Here is a 15,120-nt window from a genome sequence, read left to right as displayed (position 1 = left end):
GTTGCCCAGGAGGTGGCCTAAATAGATCCCCAAGAGAAGTGTTTACCAGGCCTGAGTTTCCGAGGACTCTTTCAGCTAATCCCTCTCTCTCCCTGCCTGGCTCAGCCAGGCTTTGTGTGCCTGGAAGGGCAGGTTGGCATTGGGGGTGAAAGGCCCCATGGGGTGTGTGTGTGTGTGTATGTATGAGTACACACACATGTGGGTGGGGGTGCACTTGTGTACATCGTGGCCACCCACAGTCTGTTCTGGGGCTGCGCCAGGGGGATGGAGCAGCGGTGGAGAGTTGCCTTGGCCCCTTGGAGTTTGGGTTTCTTAGCCTGGCAGTCCTGGTGCCCTGGGGTTGGCACCCGGCCACAGAGACAGACAGTGTTGTGAATAGTTTTGGCAACTGGTTCAGTCCTTGGGAGCTGCTGCTTCTGGAAGGAGCTCTGTAGGGAAGCCTTTCCCTGTTGACTGAAACCATGAGGCTGGGCCAAGGGGTCCTGGTTTGGGAGCTGGCAGACCCGGGCTTGAGTCCCAGCCCTTCTGCCCACCAGCTCCAGCTGTGTGATTTTAGGCAAGCCGCTCAACCTCCCTGGGTTCGGTTTCGCCTGCCAGGTTATGAGGGTGAGAGTGGGAATGTGTGTGCAGGCGGTGTTAAGCTGTTTCAGGTGCCCTGGAGAGGGGGCTTCTCAGGGCAGGCCCCTCGTCTTGCTTTGTGACTCCTTCGGCACGGGGCTGGTTAGTACTCAAACACGCCTCTGCTGGAACAAAGACTAGTGAGTGTCGATTTAGAGGTGGCAAATGAGTGGGCTGTGCTACGTGAATTTTAGAATTTTTTTTTTTTTACTGAACTATAGTTGATTTGCAGTATTGTGCCAACCTCTGTTGTACAGCAGAGTGACTCAGTTATACACATATAGACATTCTTTTTTAAAATATTCTTTTCTATTATGGTTATCCCAGGAGATACAGCTCCCTGCGCTATCCAGTAGGACCTTGTTTATTCATTCTAAATACGATAGTTTGCATCTAGTAACCCCAAACTCCCAGTCCCCCGCCCCGCCCGCCTCCTGGGCAACCACAGGCGTGTTCTCCGTGTTCTGAGTCTGTTTGGTAGGTAGGTTCGTTTGTGTCATATTTTAGATTCCACATGTGAGTGACATCATATGGCATTTGTCTTCCTCCGTCTGACTTCACTCAGTGTAATCATCTCTATCTCCAGTTGCGTCTGTGTTGCTGCAGATGACGTTATTCCATTCTTTTCCGTGGCTGAGTAGTATCCATCGTGTGTGTACAGCGTCTTCTTTATTCATCTGTTGATACATATGTAGGTTGTTTCCATGCTTTGGTTGTTTTGTTGTTTAGTCACTTTTGGCTATTGATACCACTCAAATTTTAAAAATTAGCTATCAACATTTGAAGACCGGTATTTCTTGTAGAAATCAGATTTGTAGCTTGTTCAGGCACTTTGAACACTTTGGCAGCCCTGGCTCAACTCCCTCAGGGTTGCCTGGGTTAAAGAGGTGGTTGCCAAGGCTTGTGGACACCTGCCTGGGCCTAGGAGGAACACAGGGGCCTGGGCCTCTGGTGAAGAGCCCCTTCCTCTGCCTCCAAGTATGTGGTTTTTCTGTTTTGTACCCAGGATTTGAGGAACAGGAGCTCCCAGATGGAATGATGCCTCAGGTGGGTCCTGATTCAAGGTTGCCCTGGGTTACTCAAGGCAGCTGACGCTCACTGGGGGTCTTCACTTAGACGCTGAGATTCTGGGTGCCCTGCTGTTCTGTCTTTGGAGTCCCTGGACTGACGTTCCTTTGCGGCTTCCACCAGTGGCCATCTGCAGCCCTTGTGACTGCCCTGAGCCTTCCCGCGTCTGACTGCCTCCCTGCCCTCTGCCACCCGCCTTGTCCTGGCTCCTGTCCCTGAGGCAGGCCAGGACGGTGTTGGGGGCCTGGACTCCTCCCGGTCTGCTCCCTTGACCCAAGATTCCTGTTGAGAGCGTGGCAGCCACCCCAGGCTCCAATGGCTGCATCTAGGGATTGCACATTTTTGGGTAACTTTCTCTCCCTGGAGACTGGGAGCCCTAGGGGAGAGAAAGCCAGCCTGGCACACGGGAGATACAGTGGGCCTGGTGTGCCATAGGCATGATTAGCAAGCCTTTTGGGAGTAAACTAATGAGTAAATACATGAATGGTGCTGGAGAAAGAGGGAGGCCCTCTGGGCTGAGCATTGCAAGCCTGGGGTCTGCTCTCAGTGTCACTAAGGGTCCACTGTGTTCTTCTCTGAGGTTCAGTTTTCTTTTCTATGAAGTGGAACTTGCTAGCTTGTCATTGGGTCCTTTTAGAAAAATTCAATCTTAGGTGGAAACTTAATATTAATGCAAGGGGGATGCTCTGAGTGAAGCTGGTGTTCGGGTCTAAGACTCACTGAAAAGCTCCAGTAACCGAGTGAGTGAGGTCTTCACACAAGAACTGCTGGAGCAGAAGAAATCCTGCAGACAGACTTCACGCGTGTGGCCACCTGACCCAGGACAAACGTGGCTCCACTGACACTTTTGAGGGAAGAATGTGGCTTCACTTAAGGCCAGTGGAGTAATCAGATGCCCATTCAGAAAAAGGAGCTTGGCCCCCCCCCATCATACTGTACCCCAAAATTCCGTGAGATGGAACAGAGGCCTACATGTAGTCAAACTGCGAGAGCAGTGCTTTCCAGGAGGAGTTTCTGGATGATAGAGGGGCTCCAGATCTGCACTGGCCTACGTGATAACCAGTGGTATGACTGAGGGACTGACTTTTGTTTAACTTTAAAAATGTTTATGTAATCATCATGCAATTGTGTTGTTGTTCTTAGTCGTTCAGTTGTGTTTGACTCTTTGTGACCCGTGGACTATAGCCCACCAGGCTCCTCTGTCCACGGGGATTCTCCAGGCAAGAATATTGGAGTGGGTTGCCATCCCCTCCTCTCATGCTATTATTATGCTCAAAAAATTAAGTGTAATTTACTAGCCTAGTCCCACCTTCAGTTCACATGTATTTATTTGGGCGCTGCGTCTTCCTTGCTGCATGGGCTCTCTAGCTGCGACGAGCAGAAGCTACTCTCCAGTTGCAGTGCGCAGGCTTCTCATCGCAGTGGCTCCTCTTGCTGTGGAGCAGGGGCTCTAGGGCTCTCAGGCTCAGTAGTTGTGGTGCTTGGGCTTAGTGGCTCTGTGGCATGTGGGATATTCCCAGACTAGGCATCGAACCCGTGTCCCCTGCCTTGGCGGGGGATTCTTAACCACTGGACCACTAGGGAAGCCCCAGTTCCCATTCAGATTTCACCACTTGTTTCAAAACAACTTTTTGTAGTTGCGCATTTTTTTAAAATTTTATTCATTTGGCTGTGTCAGGTCTTAGCTGCAGCACGTGGGATCTTGTTCCCTGACCAGGGAGCAAACCTGGACGCCCTGCACTGGGAGTGTGCAGTCTTGGCCCCTGGACCACCAGGGGAGTCCCTGTAGTTGGAGTGTTTTTAAAATCAAGGTCTAGATAATGTCCACTATATTGGGTTTGTAAGACTTTTGGGTTTCTTTGGTGGCTTAATCAGTAAAGAATCTGCCTTCAGGGTAAGCAGGTTCAATCCCTGGGTCGGGAAGATTCCCTGGAAAAGGGAATGGCAACCCACTCCAGTATTCTTGCCTGGAGAATTCCATGGACAGAAGAGCCTGGCAGGTCCACGGGGTCACAAAGTGTCAGACATGACTGAGCAAGTAACACCTTTTTTTGTTTTTTGTAAGATTTTAAAATTTATTTTATCGTGTAACATCCCCACTTTCTCTCATGTCACTGACTGGTTAATAGTGGGCTATTTGTCCTGTAGATCAGTAGTTTTCAAAGTATGCACCAGCAGCTTCAACATCTCCTGGGAACATGTAAGAAATGCCCATTTCTTCTCAGACCCCATCTAGTCCTGCTGAAACAGCACTGGGACTGCAGCCTGCGATGTGTGTTTTAGCACGTCCTCCGGGATGTCACCTGGGTACCACTGCTGTTGTGACTACCCCGCTTCATAGATTTGGCTGATTGTGACCTCCTGTTGCCATTTACCTTCTCCAGTTGGCCTCTATATGGGACTGAATTTTTCATTTCATTAAAAAAATTTTTAATTTATTTTATTTTGACTGCACCGGGGCTTCGTTGCTGCGCGTGGGATTTCTCTAGTTGGGGCGAGGGGATTACTCTTCGTTGCAGTATGTGGGCTTCTCGTTGCAGAGCACAGGCTCTAGATGTGCCATGTCAGTAGCTGCGGTGCCTGGGCTCAGCAGTTGTGTCTCTCGGGCTCTAGAGCACAGGCTCAGTGCGGGCTCAGCAGTTGTGTCTCCAGGGCTGTAGAGCACAAGCTCAGTGGCTGCGGCGCCTGGGGTCAGCAGTTGTGACTCCAGGGCTCCAGAGCACAGGCTCAGTGAAGGCTCAGCAATTGTGTCTCCCGGGCTCTAGAGCACAGGCTCAGTGGCTGCGGCGCCTGGGCTCAGCAGCTGTGACTCCAGGGCCACAGAGCACAGGCTCAGTGGTTGTGGTTCATGGGCTTGGCTGCTCCATGGCGCATGGAAACTTCCCAGACCAAGGACTGAACCTGAGTCCCCTGCATTGGCAGGTGGATTCTTTACTAGTGGACCACCACGGAAGTCCTAATTTCACTTTTAATCGACTTAAATTTAATTTTTGACAGTGATGTGTGGCTAGTGGCTACTGTGTTGGACAGCGCAGTTTTAAGAAATACAGGAAACTAGCTTTATGACCTTGGGGTGGGCCAGGCTTTAAACAAGACCTGAAAGTTAGGTTTGGGCTCAGGTTGGTAATCACACCTGGGTGTGAGTCCTGACCTCGCTCTCCCCCGATGCCCAGCCTTCCCAGTCCAGGGCAAATCTCGGTCGTCTTGTGTCTCTGCAGAGCTGAGGACCCCGAGTGGCCATTCACTTGGACCTGAATGCAGAGGCGGATGCTGGCCGTGCAGTAGCTAGGCTTGGCAGCGGGAGCAGTGCGGGCCCTGTGTACCCATGGAGCTTCCAGCCGAGGGGGTACCTTCCCAGCCCCACCTGCCAGGCTGGGAGAGGCCAGAGGCCTAGGTGCGCAGCCGTGGGTGTTGGCAGACAAATGCTCCCCAGGCCGTGGGGTTTCCTGCGTGGACCACTGGGTGTGCCAAGGTGGAGGATGCCAGCCAAGGGGCGCTACTTCCTCAACGAGGGCGAGGAGGGCCCCGACCAGGATGCGCTCTATGAGAAGTACCGCCTCACCAGCCAGCACGGGCCACTCCTGCTCATGCTCCTGTTGGTGGCCATCGCTGCCTGCACCACGCTCATCATCATCACCTTCAGCTACGGGGTGAGTGGGGGCAGCCTGTGGCTGCTGGGGCTTCCCTGGGGTCCAGGTCTCAGCTCTGATGCTCTGTACTTGTGAGGCCTTGGGCATGTCATTATCTTCTTTAAGCCTGAGTTTCTGCATCTGTAAAGTGTTATGGAGCATATTTAGGCTGGGTTCAGTTCAGTTCAGTCACTCAGTCATGTCCAACTCTTTGTGACCCCACGAACCGCAGCCCACCAGGCCTCCCTGTCCATCACCAGCTTCTGGAGTTTACCCAAACCCATGTCCATTGAGTCGGTGATGCCATCCAACCATCTCATCCTCTGTTGTCCCCTTCTCCTCCCGCTCTCAATCTTTCCCAGTATCAGGGTCTTTTCAAATGAGTCAGCCAAATTAAATGAGTCAAATGAGTCAGCCATATCAGGTGGCCAACGGACTGGAGTTTCAGCTTCAACGTCAGTCCTTCCAATGAACACCCAGGACTGATCTCCTTTAGGATGGACTGATTGTATCTCCTTGCAGTCCAAGGGGCTCTCAAGAGTCTTCTGCAACACCACAGTTCAAAAGCATCAATTCTTTGGCACTCAGATTTCTTTATAGTCCAACTCTCAGATCCATACATGACTACTGGAAAAACCATAGCTTTGACTAGATGACTAGACAAAGTAATGTCTCTGCTTTTTAATATGCTGTCTAGGCTGGTCATAACTTTCCTTCCAAGGAGTAAGTATCTTTTAATTTCATGGCTGCAATCATCATATGCAGTGATTTAGGCTGGAGGAAGACACATTTTTCAAAATTTTTAGGTCTGGGGTGGTTTTAGATGGTACATTAATTTGAGCAAATAGATGGCCATCACTTTTCTCCACAGTGGACTTTGATTCTATTGAAGGTCTAGGTCAGGGAGGGCCGGTGTGTCCCTGCTCCCACTTCTGGTACCAAGGCAGACCTCATGAATCAATCCCAGCACTTGTGCTCAGGGAGCCTGGCCATGGTCTCAGAGTCCTTCTCAGCACAACTGTCCAGGCAGACACCACAGCCATGACCTGTGTGTGGCTGTTGAGCACTTGAAATAGGGCTAATATGTCTAAATAACTGAATTTTCTATTTTGTTTCATTTTTATTTATTTTTGTGCTTTGGTTGCGGCATGTGGGATCTTAGTGCCCCAACCAGGGATTGAACCTGCACTCCCTGCAGTGGAAGTGCAGAGTCTTAGACACTGGACAACCAGGGAGGTCCCTTAAATTTACTTTTTTTTAAAATTTACTTTTAAATTAGTGGAAATTTAATTTTGAATAGCCACAAATGACTAGTGGTTGCTGTATAGGACAGTAAGGTTCTAGGAGAAAACATCAAAGACTACAGGGTATTAACAGAGCAGTCTGAATAAGGTAAGGTGGCCAGCGCCCAGTAGGTGCTCCATCAGTGCTGTCTGTGTCTCTGTGCCTGTAAACTCAGGGACGTTTGGTCACTTGGCAGCTGGTTACGGAGTACTGCTGTGGGCCTGCCCCCAGATCAGTCTCTGTGCTCGTCTTGCTTAGGGGCCCCTGGGGGAACCAGGTGCCGGCCCGCTGTGCATGGTCTGCCCTGTTACCCTCCTCCCCGCAGGGTGCACGTCTGCGCCTCTCCTTCACACCTCCCCTGTCTCGGATGCCCCTAGTCACCATTTCCCCCTAAAGAGCCTTTCCTCTTTTAAGAGTTAGGAGCAGTGGCCCCTCCCCCCGAGGCTGTCCTCAGCTTTGCTTCTGTGTGCTTATACCTGTGACCTGCAGGTGTGCACAGAGGCCCTGGGGCCCCTGGGAGGGTCGCTGTGGGGAAGGGAGTGGGGAGTGAGACCATCCCAGGGCCGGGCCGGGGAGGGTGCTTAGGGCAACTGGGGAAAGGTGGTGGTACAGGCAGCCCCAGCCGAGGCAAGGGCGCCAAGCCTGAGGGGACACAGAGCCTGATGTGTAGAGGGAGGAAGGGCATCGCCCACGAGGAGGGAGCCGCTGGTGACCTTTCCTGGAGGAAGTGACACCCTGCTGGATAGCCGTGGCATTTCTGTGCGTGTCTGCCCCACCCAGGACCCCTCCAGACACCGGGCCATCCTGGGGACGGCGTTCTTCACGCTCGCCGTGTTTGTGCTCCTCTACGCTCTGGTGTACGTTGAATGCCTCGACCGGCGGGGGCTCAGGATTTCCGCGCTGCTCATCTGGGCCTGCCTTGTGACGCTGGGCTACGTGTTGGTGTTTGATTTCGACTCGCCGAGGAAGGACACCTGTGTCTTGGGGCAGGTGAGAGGGCGCGGGACCCTGGTGCCCATGGGGGTTGGGTGCGCTCGGCAGCTCCTGCACTCCCTGGGCCTCAGGTCCGTCTTGGAGGCTGATCAGTATTGTGTGTACCGGCCACAGGCCCTCCCCTCTTTCTGGGAGGCCCTCCCCTCTTTCTGGGCTGTGGTTCTGTGACTGAGAATGGGCCCTGGGCTGGTCTTGTTCTCTCCGCTTTGCACTGATGAAGTGGGGGTGAGATGGGAGGAGGGTCCACCTGAATGTCTAGCCATGGCATTTCTGGAAATGATACATCCCCAAAGAGGCAAAGAGGCCCGAACTGGCTCAGGTGGCAGGAAAGGCCCGGGGTCAGTCTGGGGTTTCAGCAGGCTGGCCAGATCCTGTTTCCTTCCAGCTCTGCTTTCCTGTCAGGCCATCCCCAGCTCACCGCACAGATGGCTGCAGCGCCTCCAGGCTGCTGTCCACCAGCCTGCCCCGGCCGGCTGAAAGAAGGAGCCCTTTCTCAGCCAGCTTGAGTCACACTGGCTGGCCTGGGTCATGCGCCTAGCTTGGATGGTCATTGTCATCAGGGGCTGGCCCCAATCTGACCATCGGGGCTGGGGTCATGGAAGCCATGCATGGAAGCGTGGGGATGGGCACTGCTCCCCGAAGGGCGCAAGCAGGCAGGCCAGCTCTGAGAGTGGATGGGGTGGGTGGGCCCGCACCGCTGGATGGGGCAGGTGAACGGACCCTGCCCAGCCTTCCAGTGGTTACCATTTTTTCAGGGGAAGAGCTGGGGGCAGCCGGCACCAGGCAAGGGCTCCCTGGCCCCCGAGCACAGTGGAGCCTCAGGCTGGGTAGGTTCAGCCTTGGCCCCAGACCCTGAATCAGCTTGTAGGACATGATGCTGGCTGGGTAGGTTTTTGACTTTTTCCTGTTCTCGCATGTGTCTGCTGCTGCTTCTCACCACACAAGGTGGGGGAAGGGGCCAGCCTGAGAGCAGAGGGCACCAGGGTCCTGGATGGGCCGCTGATGACTCAGCGTTCAGGCTTCTGGGGCCCCACTAGCTGGGCGCAGCTGGGCAGGGGTAGCGGGGCAGCCACGTCATGACATGCTGTGTGCAGGTGCCCTTCTTCCTGTTCGTGGTCTTCGTGGTGTACACGCTGCTGCCCTTCAGCACGTGGGGCGCCGTCACGGCCGGACTCGTCTCCAGCATCTCCCACCTCCTGGTGCTCGCAATGCACCAGGAAGACTTCACCAGCCCTGTGGGGCTGAAGGTGAGGGGCGCGGGGCCGGCTAAGCCTCGGGGGGAGCTGTGCTTCGGGCTGAGGGCAGCTGAGGCTGGTGTGGGCGAGTTGGAGGCCTTGGAGACAGAGGTTGGCTGACAGGTGGCCTCCAGGCCAGGCTTTATCCCAGTTGGCAGGTGCCCCGCCCTGCAGTCTTTGCTTTGCCGGCCTGGGGTACCCCAGGGTTCAGCCTCTCCCTCCAGCCCTGACCTTCAGGGTCCTTCCTGGGTCCAGTGCACTCTGCTGGGTGAGACCCTGTTCAGAGTTTTCCCCTGCTCGTGTTGGAGCCCCACTGGACAGGTTCAACACCCTGTCCTGCCTTCATGTTGAGGGATTATGAACGGTCAGTGTGGATGGTCAGTTGTGTGTTTGGTCTGGGAGGCGAGGGCCAGAGCTCTGGGCAGCCAACCAGGCTCCGTGCCTTCCATGGCTGTCCTTGGTGCCCCACTGGGCTCTGTGAGGAGACATGCTCCTGCCTCGGTTTTAGCGGCTCTGGGTCCTGAGCCCTCCATGCTAGGGGGTGCCTGGAGGATGCAGACACAGGCTTGAGTCCCATCCTGCAGTCACAGCGACTCACTTCCTCAGTTTCCCTGCCTGCACCCCCTTGGAGGCCAGGGACTGGGGAGAGGGTACCAGCACCAGCCCGCCAAGGGGACCGGTGTCCTGGGGGCATGGGCCAGGCCTGATGCTGAGCCTGCTGTGGCCCACCTGCAGCTGCTGGCCACTGCGGTGGTCTTCGTGTGCGGGAACCTCACAGGCGCCTTCCACAAGCACCACATGCAGGACGCCTCCCACGACCTCTTCACCTACACAGTGAAGTGCATCCAGATTCGGCGTAAGCTGCGCATCGAGAAGCGCCAGCAGGTGGGGACCCGCCGCCCCCTGGAGCCGCCGCCCCTCGTCCCCCTGCCATCTCCCAGGCCCCATGCCCTGTGTCCTTTCTCTGATGATAAGTGTGTACACAGGGCGCCTGACCGGACACCTGTGCCGGCATCCCCTGGGGGGCTGCTGGGCCACGGGAGGTGTGTGCCTGCGGGTTGGTGCAGGATGTGCACCAGCTGCTGGGGGGGAGCACAGGGTGCGGAGAGGACGGGGGCCTGACGCCGCCCCGCCCATGCCCACATGCCAGGAGAACCTGCTGCTGTCTGTGCTGCCTGCCCACATCTCCATGGGCATGAAGCTGGCCATCATCGAGCGGCTCAAGGAGCGCGGGGACCGCCGTTACCTGCCCGACAACAACTTCCACAACCTCTACGTCAAGAGGCACCAGAATGTCAGGTGGGTGGCAGGCGGGCCCGTGTGCCCCAGTGTCTCCTGGGAAGCCCCCTACCCTCCTACCTGGGGGCCCAGGAGACTCCCCCAGACTGGGGAGAGGTAAATCCAGGCCCCAGACCTCAGTCTCCCTGCTTGCTCCCCCAGAGAGTGAGGTTGGATTACATGAGTACTGGAGGAAATCCTCTTCCTGCTAAAATGGTCAAACTGTGCACGGTCGTGACTGCAGGGAAGGAAAGGGTCATTTGCAGGTGATTCTCCACAGGGCACAGGATCCCCCCAAAAGGAGGTGAAGTTCCCCCCCCCGCCCCAGGTGACTTAGTGGCCCCCCAGTCGTGACACTGATTTTGACAGACTTGAAGGGCCTGCAGAATCTTACTCGATGGCGCTGCCCTGAGTGAAGTGTAGATGCGGGTGCCGTGAGCTCCACTCCGGCCCTCTGCCTGTAGCTCAGCCTTGCCCTGAGGCTGCCCATGGCTGCTGTCTGGGCTGCAGATGGTCCAGAACCACAGGCTCGGGAGCCGGGAGATCTGGTGCCAAATGCAGCTCTGGCTTCCCAGCGCATCTGCACCTCCCTGGGCCTCAGTTTGCTCATCCGCAGAATGGGGGTTCTACAGGGGCAGTGTGAAGATGAGAGGTGTGAGGGCACTGGGTGTGGAGCTCGCCTGGAGGGAGCATCCAGCCACTTCTTTGTTGTTGTTCAGTCGCTCAGTCGTGCCTGACTCTTTGAGACTCCATGGACTGCAGTACTCCAGGCTTACCTGTCCTTCACTATCTTCCGGAGCTTGCTCAAACTCACGTCCATTGAGTCAGCAATGCCGTCCAACCATCTCATCCTCTGTCATCCCCTTCTCCTCCTGCCCTCAGTCTTTCCCAGCATCAGGGTCTTTTCCAATGAGTCAGCTCTTTGCATCAGGTGACCAAAGTACTGAAGCTTCAGCTTCAGCATCAGTCCTTCCAATGACTATTTAGTGTCGATTTCCTTTAGGATTGACTAGTTTAATCTCCTTGCTCTCCAAGGGACTCTCAAGAGTTGTTGCATCTTACCAAGGCTTTAGTTCCGACATCTGGTGAAATCAGGTGTGGGGAGGTTGAGAAGTTCCCAGGGGCCCAAGAATCCACCCATGAGAGTATAGTTGAGTCATCTATGGTAAGGGCTCTAAAGGGGCCAGGGGTTCCAGAGGGCCTTGCAGACTGGGGCTTGCTCCATTTGGCTCTGGTGTAAAGCTTCTGAAACTTTAATTTGTCTTTATGAGCAGGAGCTTCTCTCCCATCCCTGTGGAGGTGGAGGGCTTGCAGGGGTGACTGAGTGCAGGGCTGGCAGATATTCGGGGGTTTTGGTCCTGACCCTTCTCCCACCCCACCCCCAGCATCCTCTACGCTGACATCGTGGGCTTCACGCGACTGGCCAGTGACTGCTCCCCCAAAGAGCTGGTGGTGGTGCTGAATGAGCTCTTCGGCAAGTTTGACCAGATCGCCAAGGTGAGCGTGCTGCTTCCGTTCTTCCAGTAGCAAAGTCAGGAACGCCTCCTGCTGCACCTACGGGGTGTCCTGTGTCCAGTGCTGTTTGGAGACGGACACAGGGAGGCCTGGGTTGAATTTCAGCATCCAGTCAGCAAATGCTTCCCCACGGTTGGAGTGGAGGCTGAGCCAGGACCCTGTCCAGAGTGTGTCAGTGCATGCTGGGGAAGGCACTGGGCTTCCTGAGCTCAGAGGAAGGCTGCCTGGGGGGCAGGTGGCTCTGTTCTCACTACACGAGGGTGGTAGCCTCTGCCACACTTGGGAGCCTCACTGGGGAATGCCAGGCCTTACCCAGAATCTGCCTTTTGACAGTATCCCGGGTGAAGAGCCTGCACATTAAAGTCTAAGAGGAAGGGGAACAGTGTTATGTGCAGAGGGAACCAAATGTGCAAAAGCCTAGAGTAGAAAGAGAGCTCTGTGTGCCCACATGTGGAAAGCGGCTCCGTGTCAGTGGGACAGAGTGTGTTCATGGGGGCGCATGGTCACAGGGTCAGACATGCAGGGACTTGACAACTGAGGTGAGGAGTGGGCCTTGACTGGAGGACCCCTGAGGACCCTTAGCAGGTGCCAAACCTGGAGAGTGTTGGGCAAGGGGAGTCTCCAGGATATAGACAAGGCAGGAGGGGTCTGGAGACTGAAAGGGCTGAGCGGGGACCTCACTGTTTTGTCTTCACACACACAGCTCCCGGTGTGTGTGTCTGGGCAAGAGGGGTTGTGAAGGAGCCTCAGTTCTTCATTAATTTAGCACATGGTCTAAGATCAGCTGAGGGTCAGCCCTGGGCTCACATGGGGCCTCAGGCTGCCCTCAAGTAGCTCCCAGTCTGCATGTTGCCTGGTTGGAAGAGGGGCACAGAGGGTGGGACTGGGGAGTGCCTAGCCCAGCCTCAGGTGGTCAGGAAGGCTTCCTGGAAGTGGTGGCCACTGAGTAGAGACTCAAGTGTAAGATTTAGGGCAGTGGCTCTCCATTCTGGCCACTTGTTTGAATCACCTGGAAAGTTTAAATGAAACACGCAATACCCATGCCCACACCCTTGGGAGTTTTTAAGAGCCTCCTGGGTGACTCCATGGGCAGAGAATCAGTGGTTTAGAGTTTGATGGGAGGCAAGTTCTGGCCCCACACTAGGAAGAGCTGCTCATTCTTGGGAGAGACTGCCTCACCAGGAGTGGGCAGCGGGTTCCATCTCGGAGGATGAGCTTCCCATCACAGGAGGTACTCAAGCTACAGTTGGACACCACTGGCCAGGGGTGCTCTGGAGAACTGTTTCCCTGGGTCCTGTTGAATGAATGACTCTGAGGTCCTGTCTAGCTGGAAGCCTTTCTTCAGGAACTTCTTTCTTTCATGATTTTCCCTGAACCAGCAGGTGGGGTTTCCCAGAGGTTGGAGGCCACAGCTGGCTCTTTCCCTGCCAGAAAGCCAAGGCCTTGCCCTTGGCTTCTTGGGCACAGCCTGCCCTCCGTGGCAGGCCCATGAGGGAGCCCCACTGTACAGATGAGGAGAGGGAGGCCGTGGCAGGGGCCAGTCTTCAGGCCAGAGCGTCCAGTCCCTGGGCAAATGCAGCAGGCAGGGCTGGCTCCAGCCTCTTGTCCCCAAGCCACCAGATCCCAGAACGGTAACCTCCTGGCGAGAGACAGGGCCTGCTCCCAGGGGTTTCTGCGTTGCCTCTGGGCTCAGCCACTTCCGCCCCCAGCGCACTAACCCAGCTCCTCCAGTGCTAAATGTCAGAAGCAGTGGGAGGAGCAGCCGGGGGAGTGTGGCCTCCTGACAGTAGAGTTGGATCCAGACTGGGATCCTGCGCCTGGCCTTGGAGGAGATAAGGGTGGCGGCGCCCTGAGCCGGTGCCCGGGTGTCCCAGCCCTCGACAAGCTTCTGCTTTCTAGGAAAGCAGTGTCCTCACCTGGCTGCTTAGGCTGTGCAGAGCTCAGCGTGTGCCAGACTGGGCGGCCCAGTGGGAAGCAGCGGGCACACGCAGAAGGGTCCTTGGAGGGCGGGCTTGGGACTGCTCATAAAGGCATGGCAGGTAGGGTACCCCAGGGGAGGGTACCCCTAGGGTACCCCTTGGGGGCGTGCCAGGGAGTGGGCACTGGGTCTGGAGACAGAGGGTATCCTGTTCTGGGAACCAGCTCTTTGGGACCCTGCAGGAGGGAGCCAGGGCAGGGCTTCCTGGTGGGGTCTCTGTAAATAAAGCATGCAGTGGGGGTGCAGCGTGGAGCATGCAGCCCAGGGGGCAGCTCCTTCCTGTTCTCCCAGCCCCCACCCCCAGGCCTTGGTGTGTGTGGCCCCCTTTACCCAGGGCTTATGGGGGTCAAGTGGCTGTAGCGTCACCTCGGATGGGACCTCAGACAGCCTGCCTGGCCTCCCCTTCCCCTCCAAGAACATTCTCCTCCATGACTCCACCTTCTCTCCCCACGGCCATCTTTGCTCTCTGCTCTCTGCCCACTCCCCAAACCCTGTGTCCCTGGCAGCGTAGCTGTCTCCTTGGTTACCTTTGACACCTATGAAGAAAGCTGAGTGCGGAAGAATTGATGCTTCTGAACTGTGGTGTTGGAGAAGACTCTTGAGAGTCCCTTGGACTGCAAGGAGATCCAACCAGTCCATTCTGAAGGAGATCAGCCCTGGGTGTTCATTGGAGGGAATGATGCTAAAGCTGAAACTCCAGTACTTTGGCCACCTCATGCGAAGAGTTGACTCGTTGGAAAAGACTCTGATGCTGGGAGGGATTAGGGGCAGGAGGAGAAGGGGACGACAAAGGATGAGATGGCTAGACGGCATCACCGACTCGATGGACGTGAGTTTGAGTGAACTCCAGGAGTTGGTGATGGACAGGGAGGCCTGGCATGCTGCAATTCATGGGGTTGCAAAGAGTCGAACACAACTGAGCAACTGAACTGACCTGACTGACTGACCCTGAAGCTTATGGCTCCTGTTGCCTCTCTGTTCTCACTCCCCCACTTCATCTGCACAGACTGCTGTGCTGTGTCTCCAACAGCTTCATGGCCTCAGGGCCTTTGCACAGTCTGCTTCCCTCTGCCGGGGATGCTCTTCTTCCAGCTCCCTACAGGGCTTGCTCCCTTGGCTCCTTTAGGACTTTTCTCTAAATTACTTTCACTGGGAGGCCTTCTCTGGCCTCATGGAAGCTTCCTCTTCCTTCTCATTCCTCATTTTTCCCCCCTCGTTTTTCTCCATAGTACTTATTATCATGGGTGTCTATCGATTTTATTTATCTAGTTTAGTGTCCAGCCCTGCCTCTGGCTGCAGGGTTGTTTTCTGTTTTGCTCACTGCTGGGTCCCAGTGTCTGGGGCAGGGCAGGGGTCTCAGTAGAAGCTCAAACAGTGCATGGGTGAATGAAACCAAAGGTAGTGGCTCCCTAGAGGCACTCAGGTGGCCGTCCTTCATAACACTTGGTTTCATCCTTGACACCTGCTTAGGGTTCCTCCTACAGAGCTCCTGTGTCCCCAGTCCTTTTGCCAGGCCCAGAAG

General features: G+C 55.5%; 1 protein-coding gene across 9 annotated transcripts in view; it reads left to right on the top strand.

Annotated features, from left to right (window-relative positions):
• ADCY7 (adenylate cyclase 7) overlaps positions 1–15,120 on the top strand; it is a 64,080-nt gene that overhangs the window by 29,928 nt on the left and 19,032 nt on the right. For all 9 annotated transcript variants that reach the window (XM_070388449.1, XM_070388452.1, XM_070388448.1 and 6 more), the window contains 6 exons: positions 4,905–5,336; positions 7,380–7,589; positions 8,687–8,839; positions 9,563–9,712; positions 9,978–10,126; positions 11,491–11,602. In XM_070388449.1, coding sequence (XP_070244550.1) covers positions 5,109–5,336; positions 7,380–7,589; positions 8,687–8,839; positions 9,563–9,712; positions 9,978–10,126; positions 11,491–11,602 — 1,002 coding nt within the window. In that variant the 5' untranslated portion in view covers positions 4,905–5,108. The remainder of the gene's footprint in view (positions 1–4,904; positions 5,337–7,379; positions 7,590–8,686; positions 8,840–9,562; positions 9,713–9,977; positions 10,127–11,490; positions 11,603–15,120) is intronic.

This window comes from Bos mutus, chromosome 18, assembly GCF_027580195.1.
Source record: "Bos mutus isolate GX-2022 chromosome 18, NWIPB_WYAK_1.1, whole genome shotgun sequence".
Lineage (NCBI taxonomy): Eukaryota > Metazoa > Chordata > Mammalia > Artiodactyla > Bovidae > Bos > Bos mutus.
Note: the sequence above shows the minus strand (reverse complement) of the source record. Positions and strands in the feature narration are given on the sequence as shown.